The sequence below is a fragment of the Elephantulus edwardii genome, unplaced genomic scaffold (genome assembly GCF_000299155.1).
Source record: "Elephantulus edwardii isolate Elephantulus edwardi_28Jun2011 unplaced genomic scaffold, EleEdw1.0 scaffold00232, whole genome shotgun sequence".
Taxonomy (NCBI): domain Eukaryota; kingdom Metazoa; phylum Chordata; class Mammalia; order Macroscelidea; family Macroscelididae; genus Elephantulus; species Elephantulus edwardii.
Genome location: NW_006399982.1, coordinates 2,837,901 through 2,865,008, shown reverse-complemented (window position 1 = coordinate 2,865,008; position 27,108 = coordinate 2,837,901). Strand labels below are relative to the sequence as shown.

Here is a 27,108-nt window from a genome sequence, read left to right as displayed (position 1 = left end):
AAAAATGGAACATTAATCATATTACTGGTATTCCATATAACCCCCAAGGACAAGCTATAATAGAAAGGGCTAATTTGACTTTACAAACTATGTTGAAAAAACAGAAGGGGGGAGATGGGATATGATCTCCTCGAACTATTTTACAAAAAGCCTTATTTACTTTAAATTTTTTAAATGCTAATGAAAAAGGAGAAACTCCAGCTGAAAGACATTGGGTATTACAATCCTCTAAAGAATTGAATCAGCCTATATATTATAAAGAACCTCTAACTAATGAATGGAAAAAGGGATTTGTTATTAGGTGGGGGCGAGGATTTGCTTATATCTCTACAGGATCAGAACTGCTGTGGGTGCCCTCCAGAAACGTGAAACTCCGAGATGAGTCAAAAGAGGCCACACTTTGACAAGGATGAAGCTGCAGAATGGCAGATAATACCAGCTATTGGGCACATGTTTTTAATACTCTCTTGTTAAAAGTTGTTCATCGGCTTTATAAAGTTTTGGGTAATAATATATCTCTCTAGTAGATGTTTCAAGGATATAGTTTTCATGGAGATATCAGTAACAAATTCAGATTATCCTGATATTCCTCCCTGTCAGTTGCTTCCTTTATCTTTCTTAGAGAATGGATACATTGGAGACAGTGTTAAATAGAGCAAAGACGAGTTTTAATTAATACTTCCTATGGAAGCGTCATTAATTGGAGCCTTGTTGGTTCCACTCGTCAGCACAAAAACATCAAAATTTTAAGTTAGAGTAAGGAAGGCAATTGATTTATAACTACTTATACTAAAAAACTATCTCATGACATGAAGGAGGAATAGTGGAACTGTATCCACATTTACAGCATTCTTACCAAAATAAGTTACAAAAAATAGGAACTGTATTGGAATATGCATCTCTTTGGATTGGAAATTATTTGTACAATCATATTGATAATGTTGCTATCCTTAAATTTAAAAGATTATATTGTTCAAAATTATTGTTATATATTTGATTAAATTTTTCCCTCTTGAGAAAGCAAAATAAGCTCACAAAAATACTTCCAATAAAGCAGCATTCCCTGAGGATTAGCTTCCATTGTCATGTTGCCATAGTCCCCACCAAAACCAGTGGAGACACGAGTCAACAGTGAAAAGCAATAATATTCCAATTAGAGATTCTAACAATGACACAAATCAAGTTACAGGGGGAAGATAATCCTTAAAATAAAAGTCTTATTGGCTGGCACTTTGTCTATTATAGTGAAAGGGCTAGGAACCACATGATGTAGAGGCACAACTATATCATTTATTGTTCTTAAGTCCTGGAGATTGATTTTGGAATTTAGATGCACTGTTATCAATTGTGTTTAGGGATACACGTTCAATCTCCTCAACAGTATACGTGTTTCCTATTGCCAAAGGGCCCTTCAGAGTAGTGAGAGAAGATCTTCACCCTGAAACCTACAGCGTCCCTTTTCAGCAGGAAGTAGCTAGGAGAGTCCGCCGCCCCATTTTCCTTATTAATCAGGGTGAAATCTCTCTCAGGGTGGAGTGACAAGGAATGGCTAAGGACGCATGGACAAAGGAGATTAATCAGAACTGGTTTTGGTGGGGACTATGGCAACATGACAATGGAAGCTGATCCTCAGGGAATGCTGCTTTATTGGAAGTATTTTTGTGAGCTTATTTTGCTTTCTTGATTACATTTGTTTGATTATATGTAAATGATTAAGAGACAAGAAAGAATGAATCCTGAAGAAGAGAAATTTTTCTTATCTTGATGATCTCAAAATTATGATTTAAACAAAAGAGGGGGAAATGAGGGAAGCCAAATATTAAATTTAATAATAGTAGACCAAATGCTGTATCGGGAAATGAGGGGAGCTTAATACAAGCTGACGGTCACCTTGTGGCACTGGGGTGTCCCTAGGAGTCAACATTGTTCTTGGTTTGTGTCAAATGAATCTCTCCCTCTTGTGATTAGCATAAAGAGGAACTTGACCTTATCTGTAAATGACTTCACCATTATCCTTTATTTTTTCTTTGTACTTCCTTGTGATTTTACTTTGTTTACCCTCCTTATGATTCTAAATAAATATTTAGAGAAGCATGGCTTGGGGCCTTCAGTCATGGGAACTGTTGGCCCCCTGTTTTTCACACTCTGTTCTATATCATTACTGGTTGTCTGTCTCATTATTAATAATTATAAAATTATTTCATTCTTTGGGACCCTTGGTCTGCAACATGCCCCCCTGGTCTGAAGATGCTCATAATAGAGTGATTCATTTCTCCTCTCCATTCCCCACTCCAGTCCAGAGGCAGCCCCCAACCCTCGAGGCCCGGAGGCAGGAGTGCTGTTCAGCAGCAACCTAAAAGTGGGGGCACACCCTGGAAAGAGGAGGTCAAACTTCAGGGACTCAATAAGCTGCTTTTTGTGCTCTGGCTTCCTGCCTCCCCTCAGACTTAGTCCTGACCTCTGTCCATTTCACTCTCTTCCCCAGAGGGTGGATGTGAACCCCAGCTCAGTACTGGATAACTAAGTGAGAACTTAGCAGGTGACCTTCCTCCAAACCTCAGACTTGTCATCTGTGAAATGGGAAACATAACACCTCCGGAGTTTGCTGTACTTTATAAAGTGGAAGGAAGTAATTTCTAAGCTTTAAATGTGTCTAAGTCTGGTTTGTTCTGCCCTTCCCTCACTCCCAAGAGGGTCTTTACTCCCCCTGACCACAGCTCCCACCACTGAGTTACTGATAGCAGCATCTATGTCTCTTTGCTGGTTCAATGTGCTCTCATTCAGGCAAAAAGAGTTGGGGGGAAGGAAATGCAGGGCGTGCCACCCCACTCCTTGCCGGGCCCCAGCCAGCCCCTCTGGTCCAGCAGGCTAGGACTTGCATCTTCAGCCCTTCCCTCTCCTGGAACCCATTCCCCCAGCTCTGACCTCAAAAGGCATCACAGCCTCCCACAGGGTAGATGGGCTGTCAGGCCCCTTTCCTTGTTCAGCCTTCCCTCCCAGGTGAGCTATACACCTTGCTCAAGATGCCCTGGGAAGGGGAAGGGCCTTCCGGTCATCTCCTGAGGCCTGGCCTCCCTGGCAGGAAGGGTGGCTCTCAGCCTACGTTGGGCCCTGGTTTTCTCCAAAGTGCAAGAGGGAGTCTAGAAGGCTATGGGTAATCTGTTGTGACTCACAGGGTTAAGACCTCAGCAAATTCACTTTCTTCTCTGTGAAAACACATACTTTTCTGCCTTCTGCTCCAATGAGCACCACTCACAGCAGCTGCATGAGGATGATGTCCCTGGAATGTATGATAACCTGCTTTTGTGCCCCCAGCTCAGGCCAGCCTGCCGCTTTTGTGCTAGCATCCTCAGAGGCTGACTAACTTGGTCCGGTCCAGGTGACCCAAGGAGAGTTGGCAGGGGGGCACTGCTTAATTCCTTATTTTCCAACACCAGTAAGACCTACTCATACCTTCTTAGCTCTAGTTTTTGTCACTACGTGTGTGTGTGAACTCATTTGTACACTATGAGTCTGGGTGAGTTGTGCAGAAAGAAAGAGTCAGAACCCAGAAGCTGGGTCCTAGAAGGAGTCATAAAAGCTTTTGGGAGTACAGCTAGGCATAAGCATGCATGAACATCTGTGAGTACTTGTAGGCGCACATGAGTGAACTTATGTTGACTATTGTGGACAAGATATGCAAATCTGATTACATGTGTCTGCTGCCTCCTGGCATAGCACGTGTGAACACCTATGTGAACACATGCAAACCCGTGTGTGTGTGCAGGAGCCCCGTGTGTGCCTGCTTTCTCTTCTGGTTCCAGGCTCAGGACGGGAGGGTGCGAAGGGACTCTGAGGGCTGGATTTTGTGTTTTCTTTGACGTGTAAGGAATCCCTTGCTAGTTCTAGTCCTGCGCTACCTTACAGGAAGTCCTGAGGAAGTGAGGGACTGAGGGGTGCACACTGGCTAAGGAGAAGAGCAGGCTGAGTGGCAGGTGCCCTCTGACACCACATTCTATAGTCTGGGCTCTGGCACCAGGTGGCCAGAGTGCTAGCTTGAGTCATAGGCTGGCAGTCAAGCAAGTGGGAAGGCTGGTGATGGTTTCCTGATTCACCAGGGGGCCTCCCAGCCCGTGGGGGCCTGGTGGGGTGGGGTGCAGCTTCCTGGGCGAAAGGCCATGTGAGGCCTTGTGTGGGTTCCAGGTACTTGTGACCCTATGCCAGGCTCTTGTGTGAAAGAGACTTCATGAGCACATGAACAGAGCTCAGTATCTGATGTGTGTGTGGCTGCAAGGTTGAGGGTAAGACGTGTGCATGTGTGCTATTCTTTGAGTGCTGACAGGCCCAGCAGTCCACTCGATGCATGAGCCTTGTGTGTTAGTGTTAAGAGCAGGGCTATGCTTCTGACGCTTTTCAATGGCAGGTTTTTCAGAAGTAGGTCACCAGACTTTCTTCTGAGGAGCCTCTAGGGGGTTTGAACCTCCAACCTTTCAGTTAACAACTGAGCGAATTAATAATTTGCACCTTCTGAGTTGCTAATACCCCATCATTTGGGCCTGACTCATGTCTGATAGTTAGATTTCAACCCCAGACAAGTCCTGGGATCCTTAACCCATCTACATTAAATCCTTCTAGAAAATTTTTTTCTTCTCTGTCTTCCTTGGCAACACTACTTTAAGAGATCTGAGGTGAGGGCATGCTCGTTCCAGTCCTGTGACAGCAAAACTCAGGCTCCCAGGCCTCAGTTTCCCTTGATGTTGAGGGACAGGGTTGTCCATGACTTCCTTCAAAAGAGGCCAAGCCACAGTTTAGGCAGCTTAAACTCTGAAAGGCACAGACTCTCTGCTGGCCACGGATCAGCCAGAGGGGGGAAGAGGAAAGGCTTAAAAACATCTGGGACTCACCCTGCTGGCAAGCATGTGGCATATGGCATGTCAAGACAACTGCGGTTCAGCCTCTCGAGTCATGTGAAAGTGCATACAGGTACACGTGTAATAAGCTCAGTTCGCATGGACTGTGCAGAGCCCGAGGGCGGGGGATGCCCACCAAGCACCACCAGGCACACAGGACACGTGCCATGTATAAACCCAGCTGTGGCTGTAGCTCCTGAGGACAGGCAGCTCATGACATGTTCTCACAGCACAAGGAGCAAGAGCTGGTGGGTTCTGACTGCCTTGTGTAGCCTATGTGTGTGGGGACCCCTAGGCTGGATTGTGAGATCTTGGGGCTCACAGCCTCCTTATTCCTAGTCCCCAGATGCAGGCATGTGTGGGCCAGTCATCTTAAGAGATGGCGCCAGTACCTGTCCTCCCTGGCTTGTCTCTCCCTATCACCTTCCCCTATGGCGGGATGACCACATGTTCACTGACTATGCCAAAGGGTCCCCCACTTTGGCAGCTCCCCTCTCTCCAACTATAATCCTGCGCCCCAAGATCCTCTGAGCCCCAGTGACATTCACTTCTCCTCAATGCCCTCCAGGGTCACTCCAGTCCAGTTCACCTCGTACTCCCCTCCCCCCACCCCAGCCTCCCTGGCCCGGTGAGGGGCCGGGCCGCCTGGGGCGAGACGGGCGGGGCTATCTCTGCTTCTCCTATAAAGGGCGCCACCCGTTGCTCTCTGTCACTGCTCGCTTCCAGCCTGTCCTTCCCGCCACAAAGAGCCGTTGCCTAGTGGCTTTGCCATGGGTCGACAGAAGGAGCTGGTGTCCCGCTGCGGGAAGGCACTCCACATCCGCTACCGGCTGCTGCGCCAGGCCCTTGCCGAGTGCCTGGGAACCCTCATCCTGGTGGTAAGTGCAGAGAGTCCACTATGTCTCTCCAGACCCACCCTCTCTCACCCCCTGTCCCTCCACCCCAGGGGCTGTGTCTGGCCCTGCTCTCCTCTCTTAAGTCTGAACTCCAGGCTTGACTCCCTCACCACTTGTAGAACACTAAGTCCATCTATGAGGCACTGACTTGCTAGGATGGCAGCTGTAACTGAGAAGTGACAGCCTGATTCCCTTACTCTCCCTCCCTGCAAGTGTGGGACCTCCTGCCCCTGCTTCTGCCTCTCGCAGCTCCCCCACTCCACTCCAGGGTCCCAGGGCTGGAGCAGGAGGGCAGAGGCAATTGAGCCCTTTTTGGGTTATTTGGGTTCGGAGTGTCTGGGGTCTAATGAATAACTAAGCTTTTGAAAGTCCAAAAGTTGCAGTGAGGTGAGGACAGTTTGCCACAGGCAGAGGCAGAGGGTGGATGCCAAGCAGACTCCAACAGTAAGGCAGGAAGGTAGAAGACCCTAAAAAACGGGAGGCTGTGGGATGGCATGAGGGCTCAGAGCAGAGGACATGTCCTAACATTGCTTCCCTATTAGTTCCCCCCAGGCAACTGCTGTCTGCTTCGCTGCAGAGGTCATTGGAGCCCACCCCCCCACCCCCAGCCTCTCAGTTACTCCCTGTCAGTGACTCCAAGTCGGATAACTTGCCCCCTCTGTGCTACTCCTCAGTCCCAGCTACTTCTTTGGTTACACCAGGTTCAGTCCTGGGTTGTTCCTGGGTGACTCTGTTCTGGGGTCTGGCAGACATAAGATTTCCATTTCCTCTCTGATTTTTAGTCACTCAGGTGGTTACACCTGCTTCTAGTTTCTGTCTCTGCATTGCTTCAAGTAGTTGGGTTGCTCTGCTCTTTCGCAGGCCCAGCCCTGGGCAGTACACACTAGACAGGCCCCAGCGGGCTAGGAGTTTTCACCTTGGCTTAGTAAGGCTTCGGGGTTTGTTGCTGTAAGATGTTATCAAATAGCCCGATAGGAAGATTGCCAGATCTTGTTTTCTTGGAGTCAAATGGGTTCAAACTGCCAACATTTTGGTCCCCAGTTGAAACCTTAACAACCCCAGGATCTTGGGGCTGGGGGTACCTCACCTCAAAGTGGTGGCAGTAGTGGTGAGGCAGGACGGCTGAGACTGATCCCTGGCTGTAGAAAGCAAGAAGAGGAGGGTAAAGCAGATGGAGCGCTTTGCCCACAGCTCCTCACATGACCAGTGTCCCCACATCCTTGTCCCCTTTCCTCTCCTGGGCCAGGATAGCAGTTGAGGTGTTTCTCCCCCTCCTGTCTTGGGCCTGTGTACCCTACTGCCCACCCAAGGCCTGGGTCCGATAGTTTTAGAGCAGCGAGGTCTGGGAAAAGTGTTTTTCGTGTTCTAGGTGGGACTTCCTTTGGTCTGCTCTGTCTCAGCTCATCTCTCCCCCCCCCAGAGGAGCAATCAGTCCTCACGCTACACCCCAAGATTACTTGGCTTATCCTAGGTCACAAAAGGAGGGTGTCATGTTTGTGGAGAAGGCGTTCTGGTGCAGGTGTGTGTGAGGCGTCAGGTATCCGTGTAAAGCAGAAACTCAAAGGCTGCCTGAAAAGGAGGGGCCCAGCCTGGGGGACCCCATCCAGAGCAGTGGGTGAGGGTCTGCCTGCCCACCTCTGTGCGGTTTCCCATAGCTTGCAGAATATGTGGCAGAATCAGGGCTGTGTTTGAGGCCGTTTTTACTGAGGTTCTTGGTGGGGGAGGGTGACTGACCAAGAAGACTGGGGCGAGGAAGAGGAACATTAGCCCCAAGGTGGTGGAACTGGCTCTGACAGCTCCTCCCTCCAAGCCCTTCTGGGATGGAGCCAGGTTCGGGCCTCAGGCAGGCAAAGGAGCTGAGGTCAGTGCCTGCCAGGCTGGGCAGGATGCCCCAGACCCCCACGTGCGTGCCCCCGCCTCCACATATGCTCACAATCGCTGATCTTTGTTCTCACCTGCCTGCACACCTTTGCCCTGCATTGCTACCGCTGGCATTCCCACTATCTCCTTTTGAGGGATGATAATCAATGCTTTGCAAGCCAGGACCCTGACCCATTGGAATGAACTAGGGCCCTTAGCACCAGGGCAGGGTCCTAGAAGCTATTTAAAGCTCTGATTATGAGGAGGTGGGAGAAGAGACCCAGGGCAGGGATGGGAGCATTGGGGGAACACTCAAAGGACTTGAGGTGACAGCTCTATATCAAATGATATGAATTTTTATATTTTATTTGACTAGTACATCATAGTTACTCTTATAGCCCTTGTCCGTGTCAGAAAATTTGAAACCCGTCTCCTCACTGGACCACAAATAAGGAAGGGAGTTGCTCAGATCCTAGTCTTTGCGAATCTAAAATCTGAATGGAGACTCTGGACTGCTGAGAGCAGAAAGGTCAGGGTGGGTTGGAAGAGGAGGCTCATCCTAACAGGGACAGGTCAAGGAGGATCTGCCGTGAGAATGCTCAGAGGTGACGCATTCTTGGGGCCCTGGCAGCTCAGATGGAGAGGAAATGAGGTTCAGAGTGAAAGCCTCCCAGCTCTCTGAAGGTCTGGGTGGAGAAAACTGCTTTTCCTGCTGGGAGTCCATCAGGTGACATGTTACGAGCAGGCTGGGGAATTCAGGTGTCCGGGTCCCCAGTTCTCAGTCCACAGGACTGAGTTGGAACATCAGAAGGAGCAGGACATGCCCCCATTTAGGGGGTGCAATTGCAGCAGGGAGGGTTTGGACTGGATTCTAGAAAAGGCCTCCAGGCCTCCTGATGGTCGGCCGTAGGCAGAGGTTACTGGTTTCCCAGTATGGACGGAGAACTGCGGGGCCTCACCCTCACCCACTTGCTCTGTTTCCTGTTGCAGATGTTTGGCTGTGGCTCTGTGGCCCAGGTGGTGCTCAGCCGGGGAACCCATGGAGGCTTCCTCACCATCAACTTGGCCTTCGGCTTCGCTGTCACACTGGGCATCCTCATTGCTGGCCAGGTTTCTGGTAAGGCCTTATCCCCACTCATAGATCTTACCCCTCAATAGCATTTTCACCAGATGTCCTTCTGGGGATTGGGCATGAAAGAGGCATGCCCCAGAGCAGGACATAACCATGGACTCAGTTTGGGTCTTTGGGAAAGAAGGGTGGAGAGCGGAAATTTTGGAACTTGGCACAGCATGTCTGATTCTCATCTTGGAGATTGTTAGCTTGCTACATAGTCCAACCATCATCTTGTAAAAGGAATTCTTCTCCGGAACCTTGCTGGGGCTAGAGAGGGAGGAAGGTGTCCCTGATCTCCCTGCTGTGCTGAGGTCCCGTTTACCTTGTGTCCAGGGGCACACCTGAACCCTGCTGTGACCTTTGCCATGTGCTTCCTGGCACGTGAACCCTGGATCAAGCTTCCCATCTACACCTTGGCTCAGACACTGGGTGCCTTCCTGGGCGCTGGGATCGTTTTTGGGCTGTATTATGGTAAGCATCTCCCCTTTGCCCTCTTACACTGCCCCCACCCCTCTGCCTCTGGAGTTCCTGGCACCAGGCTTTTCACTGACAGACATGAGGGCCTGCCCAGGCTCATGACTCACTCATTCTCACGCATAAGCCCAAGGTGGGGGGCCCTAAGGGAGAGAAACAAGTTGGGCAACAAGGGCGTCTTGGGTCCCTCCACCCCACACGACCTCACCTCTTCTGACTTCAAAGTAATTTAAAAGTGATTGTGCCTGTCTGTGCCCGACCCCTGGGAGGGGAGAGGGGGCCTCTGCCCTCACCCACTATGAGTCTGATCTCTCATCAGATGCAATCTGGGCCTTTGCCAACAATGAGCTTATAGTCTCGGGCCCCAACGGCACAGCTGGCATCTTTGCCACCTACCCCTCTGGACACTTGGACATGGTCAATGGCTTCTTCGACCAGGTATGGGCTGTGGACATGTGATTGGAAGAGAGGAGGGAGGCCCAAGCTGTCTCAGGTTATTCACGGGCTGGCTGGGGGACAGTGAAACTCCTATAGTGGGTCTCCTCATCTGTAGGAACACATGCTCAGAATCATGGTAGAGTCCTTTTTGTTTCCCAGAGCATTCTAGTACCAAATTCCAATACCCCTGCTTTCTGTAGACTTTATGAGCTAGTCAGGGGACAGAAGGAGGTACAAGGGGGAGGGGGAGGCGGGTGCCACCCCTCACCTCTATGTTCTCCCAGTTCATCGGCACGGCCTCCCTCATCGTGTGCGTGCTGGCCATCGTGGACCCTTACAACAACCCCGTTCCCCGGGGCCTGGAGGCCTTCACTGTGGGCCTGGTTGTCCTAGTCATCGGCACCTCCATGGGCTTCAACTCTGGCTACGCTGTCAACCCCGCTCGAGACTTTGGACCCCGCCTCTTCACTGCCATCGCTGGCTGGGGAACTGAGGTCTTCACGTGAGTGCAGTCCGCTATCCCCGCCTGCAGCCCCTCTGCCTTGCCCTGCCCACCCCTGACTGTCTTTCTGCCCTCCAGGACTGGCAAGCACTGGTGGTGGGTCCCCGTTGTCGCTCCACTCCTGGGCTCCATTGCTGGCGTCTTCGTGTACCAGCTCATGATTGGCTGCCATGTGGAGGAGCCCCCGCCTTCCACCGAGGAGGAGAATGTGAAGCTGTCCCCAGTAAAGCAAAAAGAACAGGTCTGAGGGTGCATGGCCACTCCACGGCCCCCTCCTTGAGCATCCACTGACTGTATGGGGCCACTCCCTCAATGCCCCCCCATGAGCTCCCTACCCCCACCTCGCTGGACAGTCCCCTTAAGGATTTTCCTCTGTGCTCTGCCCGTATGGGATCTCAGGCCACTGACCTTGAGCTGTAGTTGGACAGGGAGCAGGGCCAGCACATCCCTGTGAGAGAATGGGTAACAGGTGTGTGTGTGTGTGTGTGTGTGTGTGTGTGTGTGCGCGTCCAAATGTTCAGGACAAGGAACAGAATTCTAGCCATGGGGGAAGGCTGAGGAAGGACGAAGGTGACGCTCATAAGTTTCATGTTTGCTTTTTTAAAAAAATATCAAATATATATAGTAAATATATAGTAGTTACATACAGTCTTAGAGGTGGGGATTGAGAGACTTTGCCACCGAAGTATCCTGTAATCCTTTACCCAATATATACTCTTGTCTTTTGTAAAAAAATAATAAAATGTATGTCTCATTGCCAGTCGTGCAGTATCTCTACTTACTCTTTGGGAGACTTCTTTGGGGCCAGATGAGGAATTTTGGGTAAATCTGGCCACAGACACCCAGGCTGCACTACTGGGTTTTATTAACCTGACCAGGGTGCCTGGGGGCGGGGCAATACTCTAGTCCTGACTTGGAGGACTAGGGTCACACAGAGATCAGACAGCCTCTTCAAGCCCCTCACACTGAGCTCAGGGACCCTAAACTCTCCCCTAAACATCCATCTTCCTGGGTTCTACCAGCATAACGTGTGACGTCATCGTCCTGATCCCAAAAGACAAAGGACCTATATTACTCTCTACCATCTGCAGTTCAGGTTTCAAGGTCTTAACCTAGACCTTGATCACAGCTCCCTTAACATCCAGCCTGCTTCAATAAGACCACAGTAAGCACAGGCTCTTTCTGAAAGGCCTCCTGGAAGTAGGGCTGTTTTCTATGGCCCTCCTGACCCTCAGGAGATGGTCCTAACCCGAAATCTACTCTGCTCTTCCTTGCTCTTCCACTATTGACTATGGTCAATTACCTGAGCCCAGGAAAACCCAGGGACATTCACTGCTGTCCTCATTTCTTCAGTTGAGAGCATCTTCAGTAGGGCAGGACTTACTCCCTGGGCCTCAAACGACCAAGGGAGCTGGACTCACCTGAGTCCAGGAAGCTCAGCAGAAAATCACGTGCCTCCTTCTCACTTTCTCTTCCTTACCGGATCCTCCTCAAGTTTCACTGGGAATAAAAGAGGAGGTGGCCTCTACTCAGGTCTTACCCCCTCCCAGAAGAATTTAACCCCATGGGAACCAGGGAACCTTGAATCTGATTTTTGGAGACTAGATTCTTATTTCCCAGTTGCTTCACACACAATGAAGATAGTGGTCTAGAGAGAGGGTGGGTGGGTTCTGCTTGGGAATATGCGGTTAGGAGAAGCAGTTTCACCTCAGTTCCCCACCTCCTCTCTGTCCCCGGAGGTGTGTCTGGAATGCTGGAGGGACCTGAGCCAGAGGGAGTGTCCCCTTCCCAGGCCCTGTGGGGAGGAAGGGTAAATCCTGGGAGAGGAATGTGGTTTTAGTTTAATTCCACCCCTTCCCATTTTGGGGTTCCCTCCCACCTCGCTCCATACTGTCCTGTCCCTCCCAGCACACTTTAAGTCCTTCTGCTCTAATGCATGCCAGGAGGTAGCAGATGACCTTCAGGTGTAGTAATGAACTTAATGAGTCCAAGGCCAGCTCTTTAGCTGAGTGAACCAACCAGGAGTGATCATCCTCTTTCCCCAAACCTCAGCCTCCTCATCTGAATTGAGAATAACAAAAGAATGAAATGATGGAAGATAATTCATGAGGACTTGACACAGAGGCCAGCAGATGGCCAAGAGTAAATGTCACCTCATGGTCTTTCCTTCAGAACCAGAGGAGGCGGAGGAGGAAGGGAGACACTGAAGGCTGTTTTTGAAAGGTCATTGAATTCAACAACTTCTTCTGCCTCAGATTCCTTCTATGGGCTCTGAATTTCCTGAGAGAGGGTAGAGGGAGGCAGAGGCGATGGCTCACATAGCCTGGCTGTAGGATGCTCTTGGGAGGGAAATGAGAGGAAGGGGTCACACACAGGTCTACAGGGCAGAGGAACATACAATAAGGGAGCAGGTTGAATGGAGGGCCAGACCCCATGAGACCAGGAGCAGTAGGTTCAGACAGAGTGTAGCAGGGTGCAACAACTGTCCAGTGGTGCTGTGATTCTTCTAAGATTCTTCTAAGAGCAGAAGGGGAACTCATTTTCTCACTCACTGGTTGTTCATGCTGAACAGAAATCTCATCTCCTTAAGGAAAGGGTATTTCGCCCCTTTCTCCACTTAAAACACTTTCTACTGGCCAGAACTCACGTCTCATCTATGTGCCTACTTTCTTGTTTGTTTTTTTTTAATGTTTATTTTTATTTTAGATTTTTTTTGTTTCACACTTGGTCACTTTATTTTTCTCTTTAAATTATTAATTTAAATGAAAGTTTACAGACTTTGGATTTTCATTCATTCATTGTTGCACTTTTCTTCCTGCTCAACCTCCCCCTCCCGTCCTTTCCTTCTGAGCCAAGCTGACCCATATAGCTCAGAGTGGAGAATCCTGTGGTTCCTTAAAATCCTGACTTGTAGGGAGCTCTTGTGGCCTAGTGGCAAGAAGCTACACTGCAATCTCAGAGATACAAGGTTCAAATTCACCAGATGCTCTGCTGGAAAAGGAGGGTCAATCTCCTCCTGTACCAGTCAGATCCGATTTGACAGTACACACAAAATAATGAAATGAAAAAAAAAAATTCTGACATGTTTGGATTGAAAAATCAACTCCCATGACCCTTGGGCTTGGCTCTTGTTAGTATTTCTGCCTCCCTCTCTTTCTCTGCATGCAAAGATGTGTAGATTTCTCAGTATATATAGGTCTGCTTATCCATCCCTCGCTTCATGTATGTTTATATCTCTATGGGTATGAGTTTCTGGGCAATTGAGTCTGTCTCTTTCTCCATGTGTCTGTGTGGTGTTGGAGAAGAGTACTGAATATCCCATGGGAAGTCAAAAAGGAGAAACGAGTTTGTCTTGGAGACAGTGCAACTAGGGTGCTCTTCAGAGGCAAGGATCGTGAAACTGTCTCATGTACTTTGGACATTGTTGTTAGGAGGGGGAAAGCACATCATGTTGAGAAAGGTGGAGGGAGGGTCAGAGAAAGAGAGGAAGACCCTCACTGAGGCATATTGACACAGTGACTGTAACGATGAGCATCTCAGAGATTGTGAGGCAAGTGGGGAATAGGGCAAGGTTCTTGCCCAACACTCTGTGTTGTTCACAGAGTGGCTGGGAGTCTTAGTTGTCTGGATGGCTTCTAGCAACAAGAGCAACAACAATAACAACAACATCATTGCCTGACTCTTTATATTGCTTCTTTCTTTGTGTCCCTTTATTTATTTATTTTTTCGTGATGCGTCTCAGGCCCACTGGGTCAGTAACACTATTAAGACCAATAAATAGAGGCCCGGGCCTCAGCTCAGTCTGGGGCCAGGATGCAATGATGTAACAGGGAATACAACCAGGGGCCCGGTTATCAGTGTCTCTAGTAAAGATATAAAAATGAAATTGCTTCTTTTCAAGTATTACAAAAATAAGTTAATTGATAAAAAGGGTCCAAAGCGGCAGAGGATCTCGCCAGGCCATCAGCTTCATTTCAAGGTGCAAAAACAGGAAAAACGCCAAGAGAATCCCCTGCCCCGACGTGAAGCACGCGTAGTGACGTCACCTGTCTGTCAAGCTGGGGCTCGAAACAAGACACCCTTAGTCTGGCCGCTCCCTAAAGTGAGTATTTTCCAGTGTCGAAATGATGTGAATTAAAAGCAAAATGCAGCAATCCGCAGGTCTCACAGGTTGTCACCGAACAGACGCTTGGTGCACCTGGCCACGTGGGGTCCAGTGTGTGGTGTGGGGCAGGATGGGGTGTGGATCCCTCCTTGGAGCCCTGGGCGCTCAGCTTGCCTGTTGATGCTGTGCTGGGGCTGCCCTGGGCACCCAGGCCCATGCCCTGGTCTCCACTCAGGTGAGGGTGGTTCCATTTCTTTGGTGGCGCTTCAGCAACAATGCGGCTCCTGCTCCTCTTACCGGTCCTCCGGGAGCGTGCGGGTCTCTGCGTGGTGGCCGTCACCCACTCCAGCACGCCTCTTCTGGTGGAAGTCAAGCGAGGAGCTCTGTCTCCTTACTTAACGCTCCAAGTAAGGCTCATCTGCACTTGGGACGTCCCAGCTGCTGTGAGACTCGGCCCTGCTTCTCAAGAGGCACGTGGTCCTGTGCTAGCGAACTCCTGGGAAGTGCCAGGCCTTTTCCGATGTGGAATCCCCACGGCTTGGCAGACCCAGCCCAGGTCAGATGGATGGCGACAGACCGACCAGTTGGAGGTGGGTGGGCACTCAGGACCAGTTGAGGCTGAAGCCCTTGGACAGCATGACCGCCTCCAGATCCTTGTCCTCCTCTTTCTCTCAGAGCCGCTGCTCCTCCAGCAGGGCCACCAGGGAGTCTCTTTGTTCCACCACCTCCAGCATCTCATTCAGGATCTTCTTCTCTGACAACTCCCCCTCTGTCTTCAAGTGATCTTCCACTGCCATCCGCTCCCGCAGTTCTTGCTGCAGTCGGCTCTGCCTGTCTTCCAGTTCCAGCTCCCGGGCAAAGATCATCAGCTCTGACTCGTAGCGCACCATGGCATTTTTCTCTTGCACTAGCTTGAACCACTCCTGCATCAGCTTGGGGTCGTCCTTCTTGCCCATGCCTGCTGCTTCACCGCGCAGCGCCTTTTCCACCGCGACACCTCTCTCCTCCAGCTGCTTCTGCTTCTCCTCTACCTGCTCCAGCTGCGGTTGGATAATCTGGGCCCGGTGGAGCCGCTTCAGCTCCTCCTGTTTGGCCTGTCTCCGAGCTGCCTTCTGCACTCTCCGGGTCAGCTTGACGTTCAGCTCCTCCTCTGTGTAGGTTCTTGGCTCTCGCTTGGACTTCTGGGAGGACCTCTCAAGGATGTCGTCACTGGAGAGGTCTGAGTCCTCTGAGAAGCTCAGCTGGCGTCGGAGCTGCAGCTCTGCTCTTACGATAGGAGACATCTTGATCTTCCCCAGTCCACAGTAGCCCTGCTGGAAGGCGTGCTGCTGCAGGACTTGTCATCACCTTTCTTCTTCTTGTCCTTCTTGTACCCAGAGAAGACGGACTTCCACAAGGACTTGGGCTTGGCGGTGGCCTCCTCCAGCAGGCTCGGGCTGGGTTTCTCTGGGGACCGGCCCTCACTTTTGGACTTCTTCTCCTTTTTGTTTTTGTATGGGGAGAAGAGCGATGACCTCTTCTTGCTCTTCCCACTGGAGCCCTCGGACGATGTCACTGAACCGTCTGGACCCCCGAGTCAGATGGTGGGGACAGGACCTCCTCACTGGTGGCTTCATGCTGCAGGGTGGGCTCGCAAACATTCCTGTGTAGTTAGCATTTCTTTGCCCAGACTTGGAGAATATTACCCTGTATACTCATCTCTCTGAGAATACTTGATCCATCACATCTTCGCCGCCTTCTTCTTTTTTTTTTTATGGTGAGAAAAATTTGTGTTTAAAATTAGCCAACTGGACTCAGTTTAGATGATTCCAGTTTTGTTGGCAACATTCAAAGCATCACAGTCAGGAGCAAGCCGAACAGGGGCCTTCTTCTCTCCATCAGTCCTAATCAAGGTGTTGACTTTGGCCACATCAATGTTATAGAGCTGCTGCTTTTTTTTCCCTTGTTATGTACTGTCCAATCAGATCCACCTGGCACAGGAGGAGATTGTCCCTCTTTCTCCAGAGGAGCATCTGGTGGATTCAAATCATGCACCTTCGATAGAGCTTCTTTACAGCTTGTTTGATTTGGTGCTTGTTGGCTTTGACATCCACAATGAACACAGTGTGCTGTTACCTTCTATCTTCTTCCTGGCTAACTCAGTGGTCAGGGGAAATTTGATGATGGCATAGTTAGTGGTCAAGCTTGTTTCTCCTGGGGGTGCTCCTCTGGGGGTATTTGGGCTGCCTTCAGAGTCTCAGCACCTTAGGCCGCTGGAAAGTGGGTGATGCGTGGATCTTCTTTTATTTGTGTGGCTGTGGACGCCCTTCAGGACTGCCTTCCTGACCTTTAATGCTTTTGCTTTGGCTTCAGTTTTGGGAGGGGCAGGGGCTTCCTTCTTCAGTGTTGGCACCATCTTCATAGAAAAGTCATTACATCTTGTGTATTCAGAGCATATCTCTGCATTTATTTAAAGCATATTTCTGTATACATTCAAAGGGCATCGCCTGTGGACTTCCAAGCACATGTGTGCATGATGGTGCCTTGTGAGGTGCCATGGAGTCAGTGCTGACTCAGTGACCCTTTGTGGAGAAGAATGAATCACTGCTGGGTTTGAGCCCACTGTGGTGCAGCCACTATCTTCATCTATCTTGTTAAGGGTCTTCCTCTTTTTTTACTGACTTTCCACTTTAATTATCAAAATGACTTTCTCCAAGGACTGGCCATTCCTGGTAACATGCTCAGAGTGTGTGAGACAAGGGTATTCTTGCTGCCAGGACTATTCTGATTATACTACTGCTATTACCAGGATAGATTTGCTCAGAACTCACTCAGCTGATCCTGCAGATGTTCTCAGAGGTTGTAAATCGCATGAGAGGAGATTGTCCATCTTTTCCTTTTGGCCGTTGATGGTATATTCAATATAATTCTCCAGCACCACAGTTCAAAGGTGTGACTTCTTCTTAGATCTTTCTTTTTTAATTATTCGACTTCCACTTGCATATGAACTTGCAAGTTCCATGACTCTACCCTAGAGGTACGCGGTTTGAATCCACCAGAGGAGGAGGGTCAATCTCTTCCTGTACCAGTCAGATCCGATTTGATGGACAAACACAAAAATAATAAAATTTAAATTTTTTTTAAGAAGTCCATGACTTGGATATTTTCAATTAGTTACATTAATCCTCAGAGTGTGATCCTTGCTTCTTAGCACTTTAAAGAGGTTTTTCTACAGCAGATTTGCCCAGTATGATGCAATTTGATTTCATGACTGCTGTTTACATGCCTGTTGATTATGGAAGTAAAATGAAACCTTTGGCAGTTTTAATCTTTTATCTCTTTATCATGATGCTGTTTATTGGTTCAGTGGTGACGACTTTTGTTTTCTTGAGGTTGAGGTGTGTCCATTCTGAAGGCTATAGTCTTTGAGCTTCTCTGTGTTTGTGTGTGTACTCAGATCACATCTCTGCATATACCTTTGAGGGACTTGTGCCAGCCCAATCCTGCTTGATCTTACTCCCAGGCAAACCTCCTCCTTAATTTCTTATAATGAGCTCCTTCCTTGCTCACTCTTTCCTCTTGATTTTGTTTTGCTGAAAAGCTGGGTGGGGTTCTCTCAGGCTTGGGAAAACATGGGTGGGATAGAGGTGGGTAGGGTGGGAAGAGGAGAAGAAGGGCTTTTCCACCCAATGTGGAGACCCCCAGAGGCAAGAGATGACTTCCACCCCTGCAGGAAGGGTCTGTGAAGTTTGTAGTCCTTTGCAGTTTGTAGCCTATGCCAGGTCCTTAAACTCCTGCAGCAGGAGGAGGTGGTGGTATCTTTATACTGAGAGCACATGGAGAGGGGAAACTGAGGCAATGAAGCTTTCAAAGGGCGCTGGAGGATAGCTTACCAGGAGAGTATCTCAAGGGCAAAGGGTGTGTCCTCCTAGCTCCCAGCTGGGGTGGCCTCCACAGAGACTCAATGACTCCATGCTTGGGGCTGTGGCCTTTGATGCCGGGTTTATTTGGGTTAAGGAAGAGGGTGGCAGTGAGAATAAAGAGGTTCTGTCTATTTTCGTTGTTGTTAGATGCTGTCAGTTGACTACAGCTTACAGTGACCCTTGAACAACAGATCTGAACCCTGCCCTATCTGCGTTATCCTCAGGACCTCTGATATGTTCTAGGCCATTGTTACAGTCACTGTGACAATCCATCTTGTTGAAGGTCTCCCTCCCTTTCTCTGACCCTTCAATTTTCCCAGCAGGATATCTTTTTCCAATGATTGGTTCTCCTCACAACATGCCTAAAGTATGTGAGACAAAGTGTTATCATCCTTACCTTTAAAGAGCATCGTGCTGGCTGCACTTCCTCCACCTAGTGGGTAGGACATTGTGATGCCAACCAAAGATGGGTAGTTCGAATCCACCAGTGGCTTCAGGGGGTGGGGGAAAGATGGGCAATCTCCTGTGCAATTTTCAGTCTCTGGAATCCTGCCGGAGGGTATGAATCAGTTCCGACTGGACTGGACAGCAGTGAGTTGAGATGTTGCATTGAATAAGGAGCTCTGGTGGCCTGGTCTGCAGGGAGTCAGGCTGTTAATCAAAGCTGTGCTGCTAATTAGAGGTGACGCTTCTCTGGTGGATGGAATTCACTAACAGCTTCTTGAGAGAAAGCTAGGCAATCTTCTCCTTTGCAGTTTAAAACTTTCAAAAACCTGCCAGAAGATCAGCTGTGAGATGCTTCTGAGTTGATGACAATGAGAGTAGTATTAATGCGGGGAGCTCTGATGACGTCGTCCATCGGGAGTGGTGCTCCTATAAGGCAAAGCAGCACCTCTGTGGCAGTTCTGGTCCACCAGCTGCTCTGCAGGAGAAAGGTGAGCAGTCTCCTCTGTGCCATTCACAGCCCCTGAAATCCCACTAGAAAGGTACTTAGGATGTTGAGTCAACAGCAATGAGTTTGAGGGGCTTTTTGGCTTATTTATTTTTTAAGTAGTAATAATAGGCTAGACAAGTATGAAAGTGTGAAACCAGATGAGAGATTCCTGAGTTCAGCTCCTCCAGCCCCAGGTTGTTTGGAGCTTCCTTGAGTCTTTATCTTGCATGTATGTCTAGCTTCAGTCTCCCCTAACTTCAGCAGAACTGGCTTTCCATGGGATCACTGGGGAGAGGAGATAAAAGGCAGAGTCTTCCTCACACCAGCTCTTCTCCAGAAAATCAGAGTTCCTTAGAAAGGAGGAGCTTGAGCACCCCAGGGCCTTTTGTGTCTCCGTAAGTCGAGCGTAGCCATGTGATGTAGTTGATATTTGAAAGACAGTGTGTGTGAAGGGTTCAGAAGAGATTGAAGAAAGAAGCAAAATCGCAATCCGTGTTCACCCATCCTGCTTCCCAGCCTCCCATGGGGAAGTCCTTCCAAAGATCTCACTGCCATCCTGCCTTAGTTCCTCAAGAAGCTAATTGCAGGGTATTTACTGTGACTCTGGGGATCTCTCTAAGTTTTTATCAAATCTTTGAATTGTCCCTCCCATACCAGCATATGGTCAAAACACAGGAAATCTAGGAGTGTTAATGTGTGGGGGGGGTGCAGGGGGGGAAGGAAGTGTCTTACTGAACAGCTAAGGAGTCCTGGTGGTCACAGTTAAGCACTCAGTTGCTAACTGAAAGGTTGACAGTTTGAACCCACCCACGACCCTGAAGAAGAAAAAGCTGGAAATCTGTTTCCATCAGATCAGGGAGAATAAAACCTTATGGTCTCTCACTCTTGCTCTCCTTTCCTGCTCATACTATGCTGTGAAGTTTGGGTTCACCCATCTTTCCAGGGGCCCTTTACCCCTTTCCCTTCTTTTATCTTTTTCACTTTATCCTTCACTAGCTATGTGTCTATCTTATTACTGTAATAGGTTTTAAAATTTTTTAAAAATTTTTATTGTTTTTGTGTGTGTGCACCATCAAATTGGATCTGACTGGTACAGGTGTACAGGAGGAGATTGTCTCTCCTTCTCCAGTGGACTTGAACCTCTCACTTGTGGGATTGCAGCGCAGCTTCTTGCCACTAGGCCACCAGAGCTCGCCTATCTCTTTACCTTAATAAATGTTCACTTCTATAAAAAAAGAAAACCTTATGAGCCAATTCTTCTGTCACAAGAGTCACTATGAATTGAAATAGACACCTGGCATGGAAGGGGTTGATAGTGGGGTGGAGCTACGAACTGAAAACTGACTTCCCTGCCTCTGTCGGGATCACCCTTCCTTGACTACCGTGGTCATATCTTTGGGCGGGAGTGAAGTATGATATGGTGTGAAGAAGAGATGGGTTTTGCCTTTCCCCGTCTCCAGAGCTTTGGGAGAATAAGCGCTTAGACCAGATTTAGTTACTTGGACTTGCTTCTCTTACACATTCCTGTTCCCTAACTTCTGTCTTTTTTGTAGGCTATGTTCTTCACAGTTACTTGCTAAGCATCAGAGAGCTGGACAAGAGGAAGGATGTTAGAAGAAGAATCGATGCCTTTCAGTTGTGGTGTTGGAGAAGAGTCTTGAACATACCGCGGACAGCCAAGACAACAAACAAGTCTATCCTGGAGGTGGTGAAAACAAATTTCTCCTTTGAGGTTAGGATTTTGAAGCTCCGTCTCACATATTTTGGGCATGTGACCAGGAGGGACCAGGAGAAGGACATCATGCTTGGAAAGGTGGAGGGACAGTACAGGAGAGGAAGATCCTGTATGAAATGGGTTGCTTCAGTGACTATGGTAATGGGATTAAGTGTGTTGGAGACAATGAGATTGGCTCAGGATAGGTCAGAGTTCAGAGTTATTGTACATAGGGGTCACAGGCAATTGGACAAAAACATAACAGCAACAACAACATGAGGAGGTAGGGTAAGTCTTGTCAGACTTTCTCACATACCTTAAAGTTAAGGAGGCCTGGCTGGGGGATGCTAAGGGAGGGGAAGGGAATGTCAGGTGTTCTGATAATCATCTGGACATGGCCCACCGCCTGTCTCTGTGGAGACGCCCTTCATTGCTAAGGAGGCACCTGGGACATCCGGCCCACCACTCTAACTCTCATCCTCACCCTCCTCCTCTCTTCTCAGGGTCACTGCCAAGGCCTGACCAGAAACAGGCTGAGGGAAGCAAGGAGTGTTCAGGCCTGAGGAGAGAAGCAGGCTACAGTTCCCAGTCTAAAGGAGCTCTTTCTTCTAGATGGACCCTTTATTTAGCTGGGGATCCCCAGATTCAAGCCAAGAGTGGGGAGAAGGCAGTGACCTCTAACTTGGAGATAAAGTCTTGCCTTTATCTGGCTAGGGGCTTACAGCTTGAGCAGCCTTTGACCCTTCAAGGCACTTGTATTCTTACACACTCAAGGTGTGCCTTAGATAACTGGTGAAGGACTGAGGTTGTGCGCACATGTACACGTGGACAGATTTATGCTCCCATTCACTGACATGCCTATACACACTCAACACACCTACACTGAATGTTCAAACTCTGATATCCACTCATTCACACTCCCAGATGCTCAAAGATACTTAGACATACTCACTCACTTGCAGGTTCAAAATCTTATACACTCACTACATTCCCACCATCTTATAGTCACTCACACAAAAGCACACAGAGACACTCACACTGTCAACACACCTATGATACATGCAAACAGGCAGAAATCATGCACCTGTGCTGTGGTCTGACAGCCTGGGAGTGTACATGGGAGGTGAGAAAAGAGACGAAGGGTGGACATGGTGAAACCCCAGATAAATAGTGAGGTCAGGAAGAGGGACTGGGACTCCTTTTGGTTTTGAGGTCACCACCCAGATTTTCAGCAAAAGGTCAGGAAGAAGTAGGTCTGAAGAAGGTGACAGAGACTGAGTTGGACACACAGCCCATCTGGACCTCTAGTTATCACTTCTGTCAACTGCGACTCCTGGCAAGCCCGTGTCTGTGGAGCAGACTTGTCTGTGTTCAGTAGGATTTTGAGTGTCTGTTTCTTTAGAAGTAGTTTGCAGGGGTACCTGCCTGGGGATTTCTAGGTGGACTTGATCCTCAAACCTTTTGGCTAACAGCTAAGCCATTTAATCATTTGTGTCACTGGTGACCCCGGGGACAAACAGTAAGTGGATGAAGGGTTGTTGAATGAGAGAACAGCTAGATTAACTCCAATACTGATTTCCACATGCAGCAGCAACTGTCTATTTCACAGAAGCTTTGAATTCTACGCAACCAGAAAGTCAGGTTCATCCAACCCTCTGACATCAACCATTCACACCGTGCACTGATTCCAGAGAGGGAGAGGGAGTCGCGAATAAAGATGACTTGTAAAAACTGGCTGAGGCAGTGGCCGGTCCAGGCCCAGGTTCTGATTTTGGGGTAGAACTTCTAAGACCAGGGGCATGTGCTGTAGAGAAAAGCCTCAGCAGACCAGTGGCCGGGGCAGGACAGGCAGTGACTAGTCCTAGAGATTTGGGCCCACACAGGAAGTGTGAGTCTGTGGTAATGTCCTGAGTCAGAAGTGAGTAAGAAAAGAGGCAGCTAGAACCCTGCAGATGGGCTCCTGGATGTGTCTCACATGGAAATCAGTACCTCTGGCTTTCCTGCTCAACAGCTAAGGGTTATCTGTTTCCACTATCTGTCAGTGTGTCACGCTGTGATGACTTGTGCAACCAGTATTACAAACACCAGTGAGGTCACCTGGGGTGGACAAAATGTCTTCTAAGCTGAGACAGACTTGGAAGAAAGGCTTGACAATCTAGTTGAAAAAGAGCCTAATGGATCACAAGAGAACATGGACTTGCTTGCTTTGGACATATTATCAAAAAGGATCAATTGCTGGAGAAGGACATCAGAGTCAATGATAGAAAGAGCCAGAGAGGACAAGGGAAGCTGTTACAGGGAGGGATTGCCATTATAGCTGCAGCAATGGGCTGGAACATGCTGGCTATATGAAGATAATACAGTGTTTGGTTCTGTTGGATATAAAAGCACTGAGTCTGAGCTCACTCAAAGTCAGCTATCTTTCTACCTGTCTATCATACTTAATCATCTATTTCATATCAATATCATCTATTTCAATCAATATCATATATTGAACATCTCTTTTATTCCAGATTCTCGTGGTGGTTGTTACGTATCATTGAGTTGAGTACAACTTTGTCCTAGACTGTGCCATCCTCATCGTCTCTGACATATTCAAGGCCAATGGTGCCTTCACTGTGTCAGTTCACCTCATTGAGGGTCCTCCTTTCTTTTGTTGACCCTCCATTTTTCAATCATGATGTACCTTTCCAAGGATCAGCCCCACCTAACTCAAAAGTACTCAAAGTACGTGAGATGAAGCTTTACCTTCCTTGCCTTCAAGGAGCTCTCTGGCCAAGCTTTTTCTGAGACATATCTGTATGTTCTTTTGGGCAGTCCATGGATACTCAGTACTCTTCTCCAACACCACAACTCAAAGGCGTAGATTCTTATTTCATCATCCTTATTCATTGTCCAGCTATCAAATACATAGCAAGTGATTAAAAAGACCATGGCATGAGTCAGGTGGACCTTAGTGTTTAAACTGATATCATTGCTTCTCAGTACTTTGGAGAGGTTCCTGACAATAGACTTACCTAAACTGCCAGAAGTTCAGACTGGGTTTGAAAGAGGTCATGGCACCAGGGATATTACTGCTGATGTCAGATGGATCTTAGCATAATGCAGAGAATACAAGAAGAATGTCCATTTGTGTTTTACTGACTATGCAAAGCAGAGTTCCTGCTAGGGTCTGAAGCTTGGAGCAAAGAGCTGAGAGACTGTCGTAGGCACCAGGAACACTATGATAAGCAATGCTTACATAATATCAGGAAGCTCTTGGATGCAAAGAAGAGAAAAGCTAGTTCAAAGTTGCTAATGGTAATTGACTGGCTCATGTAACTGGAGAATCTAGAGGAATAATTTCAGGTGAGGCTTGCTCCGCAGTACAGGAATTTCTGTCTGTCTTCTTTTAATTTCATTATCAGTCTCCTAAGGCTGATAAGACAGATGGCAGCAGCTTCTGGACCACATGCTTCTTTGTTAAGGTTTAAAAAGGGAAAAACAGAATCCACCACATGTTTCTTACCTTCAAGGAACTTAAAGCAAGAGAAGACTGCACATTTGCCCATTTAAGGAAACTGAGAATTTTCCCAGGACAAAACACTTCCATAGAATTGGCTGAAAGTGCAGGCCCCTTTGTTACAAAGGAGCCCTGGTGGTCTGGTGGGTAAGGAGTGACGCTGTTAACCCAAAGGCAGGCAGTCGGAATCCACCAACTGCTCTGTGGGAGAAATGTGGGCAGTCTCCTTCGGTGTGATTTACAGCCTCTGAGAATCCACTAGAGGGGCAGCTATGAGTCACTTCTGACTCGATGGCAATGAGTTCAGTTAAATTTGTTTAAAACTCTTTCAAAGAACAAATTGCCATCAAACCAGAACGTACTGAAAGCTGATTCTCTATTGGGGTTTCAAGGTGGTAAATCAGACAGGAGGAGGCTGCCCATCTTAGGTTAGTAGTGAAACTCCCCCCAGACTACAATTACGTCATCAGAAAAAAAAGCTACTCAGAATTTCAGGAAGACAACAGGTCTTTAAAGCTAGCATGAGGCCTTTCCAATCTTGAGGTCCCATACAATTAACTTAGGTCACACAGCCTACACCTCAGCATTGAGATCTGAGGATGAGAAAGAGTTAGCTAGGCAAAGGTTTCAGGTGGAGGGAACAGCTTGTGCAAAGGCCCTGGTAGTAGAGCAGTATGTTTTGGAGGAGTCTGGCAGGAGTTCAGTGTGACTAAAACTTAGAATGCCAATGAGGCTAGAAAGGTGGGTAAGACCAGGTCATGTAAGCTCCTGTATGCTTTTTCTGGGAAATCGAAGTTTCCTACAGTTTCAGGATGGATGAGCTGGCTATGGGGAGAAGACCCTGTCTTGAGTGGAGAACAGATGTATAATGTGGTGGATTGAGGGCTGCTGTCAGGAGCTCAGGTCGTTATGAGACCCAGAATAAATCCTCTCACCACCCTGTGCCTCACTTTCCCCTTGAGACCACAAAGATGTTGGATGAGACGATTCAATCCTTCCTCCCGAGTCCTAGTGCTCTATGATTCTTTTTTGGGCTTTCTCCCAACCTTGGATTTAGTTAAGGGAGCTCTGATGATGTAGTCTCTAGGGAGTTGTGGTGCTAACCCAAAGGCTGAATTTTTCTGGTGATTGAAATCCACCAGCAGCTCTGCAGGAGAAAGAGGGACAGTCTCTGCCTGTGTGATTTACAGCTTCAGAAACTCAGTGGATGGTCAGCTACAAGTTGGAACCAGTGAGTTTTTGGAACTCACAAAAAACCCCAAAACCCTCTGCCATAAACTGATTTATGTCCCCCAATTGGCCTCACCATGATTCTCAGTGTTTCTGATATAATGAATATAGTGACGTAATGTGAAAGTTACCTACCGATCCCCCATGATCTTCTAAGCCAATTGATGAGAGGGTTAAAGGTGGGATACAGCAGCTTTAATCCCGCCACAGTTCCAACCTGAAGTAAGAGGCATTTCCCTGGCATGTGGCCTGCAACACTTTTTGTCTCACAGAGATTAAGGAAGAGAGAAATGAAAAGGGAAATAGAGAAACAGAAATCTTAATACCATCAAAAAAGAAGAGCTTGGACAACAGTGCATCTCTTGGACCTAGGGAGCCTCTTTGACATAAGGGAAGACTGAGACACATGGAAATCTCCACAGAACCTGGGCCTACTGATGCTGAAAGGCCATTCAGGACCTTCCTCCAAAGTCAACACAGAGAGAACACCAGTTCCCCCTGAAGTTGGACTTCTAGCTTCCCCAAATGTGGGAGGATACATTTCCGCTTGTTAAAGGTTTACTGTTAAATACTACTCGTAGTATTTCTGTTATAGTAGCACGAGGTGACTAAAGGGAGCAATGAACCTATTGTTATTATTGTGTGTCATTGAGTCAGAATTGACTCATAGCTGACCCTTCAGCAGATTTTCAGAGGCTATAAATCACACCGGAGATTGCCCATATTTCTCCTCTGGAGCAATTGGAGGATTCAAAACACATGCCTTTGGGATTACAGCACAGTTCATTACCACCAGGCCACCAGAGCCCTATGATACTGTAGTCTGTAAAGTTGCGCTGGACACAAAGGTCAAGTTTTTCTGGTGCTTTGAATACACTGACAGCTCCACAGGGGTAACATGGAGTCTTCTCCTGTGTGGTTTACAGTTTCAGGAGCCCAGTGGAGGATCACCTATGAGTTGGAACCAACTTTGATGACAGTGACTTGAGTTTTGAGATAATTCAGACTTCATAAAACAACAATAAAAAAAATCCCTGATACATGCTACAACATGGGTGAACTTTATGAACATGTACTAAATGAAAGAAGTTAGCTCAAAAAGATCTTACATGATTTCATGTACACAAAATGTCCAGAACAGGCAAATTGATCTAGACAGAAAATACTCCAGTGGTTGCCAGGAGCTAGAGAGGGGGAAATGGTTGTTAATGGATATGTTGTTGTTATGAGCCATCAAGTCACCTGCAACTCATAGCGACCCTGTGTACAATAGCCCTAAGCCCTGCTCTATCTTGTGCCTATCTTATTGTCTCTGATACACCTACTCCCATTACCCCTGTGACTGCGTCAATTCATCTCATTGAGGGCCTTCCTCTCCTGTGCTCTCCCTGTACTCTCCCAAGCATGACGTCCGTCTCAAAGGACTGGTCCCACCTTACAACATGTCCAATGTATGTCAGATGAAACTTCAGAATCCTTGTTTCCAAGGAGCAGATTTTCTTCTTTTGGGTGATTAAAAGTTCTGAAATTAGATGATGACTATACAAT

General features: G+C 48.1%; 1 protein-coding gene and 1 pseudogene across 1 annotated transcript; one reads left to right on the top strand and one right to left on the bottom strand.

The window, feature by feature from the left end:
* Positions 1–5,596: 5,596 nt before the first annotated feature.
* AQP3 (aquaporin 3 (Gill blood group)) lies at positions 5,597–10,420 on the top strand. The gene is made up of 6 exons (XM_006898502.1): positions 5,597–5,767; positions 8,636–8,762; positions 9,093–9,230; positions 9,553–9,671; positions 9,956–10,173; positions 10,252–10,420. The coding sequence occupies exons 1-6, from the start codon at positions 5,660–5,662 to the stop codon at positions 10,418–10,420; spliced, it is 879 nt and encodes a 292-aa protein (XP_006898564.1). The 5' UTR covers positions 5,597–5,659.
* A 4,460-nt stretch (positions 10,421–14,880) lies between these two features.
* On the bottom strand, positions 14,881–25,706 carry LOC102857755 (annotated as a pseudogene).
* Between the last annotated feature and the right edge of the window lie 1,402 nt (positions 25,707–27,108).

Excerpts from the sequence above, each read along its gene's own strand:
- AQP3 (XM_006898502.1), top strand. The coding sequence starts at position 5,660 with ATGGGTCGACAGAAGGAGCTGGTGTCCCGCTGCGGGAAGGCACTCCAC. Across the intron at positions 9,231-9,552 it reads CGTTTTTGGGCTGTATTATG|ATGCAATCTGGGCCTTTGCC; the intron begins GTAAGCATCTCC and ends ATCTCTCATCAG. Across the intron at positions 10,174-10,251 it reads TGGGGAACTGAGGTCTTCAC|GACTGGCAAGCACTGGTGGT; the intron begins GTGAGTGCAGTC and ends TCTGCCCTCCAG.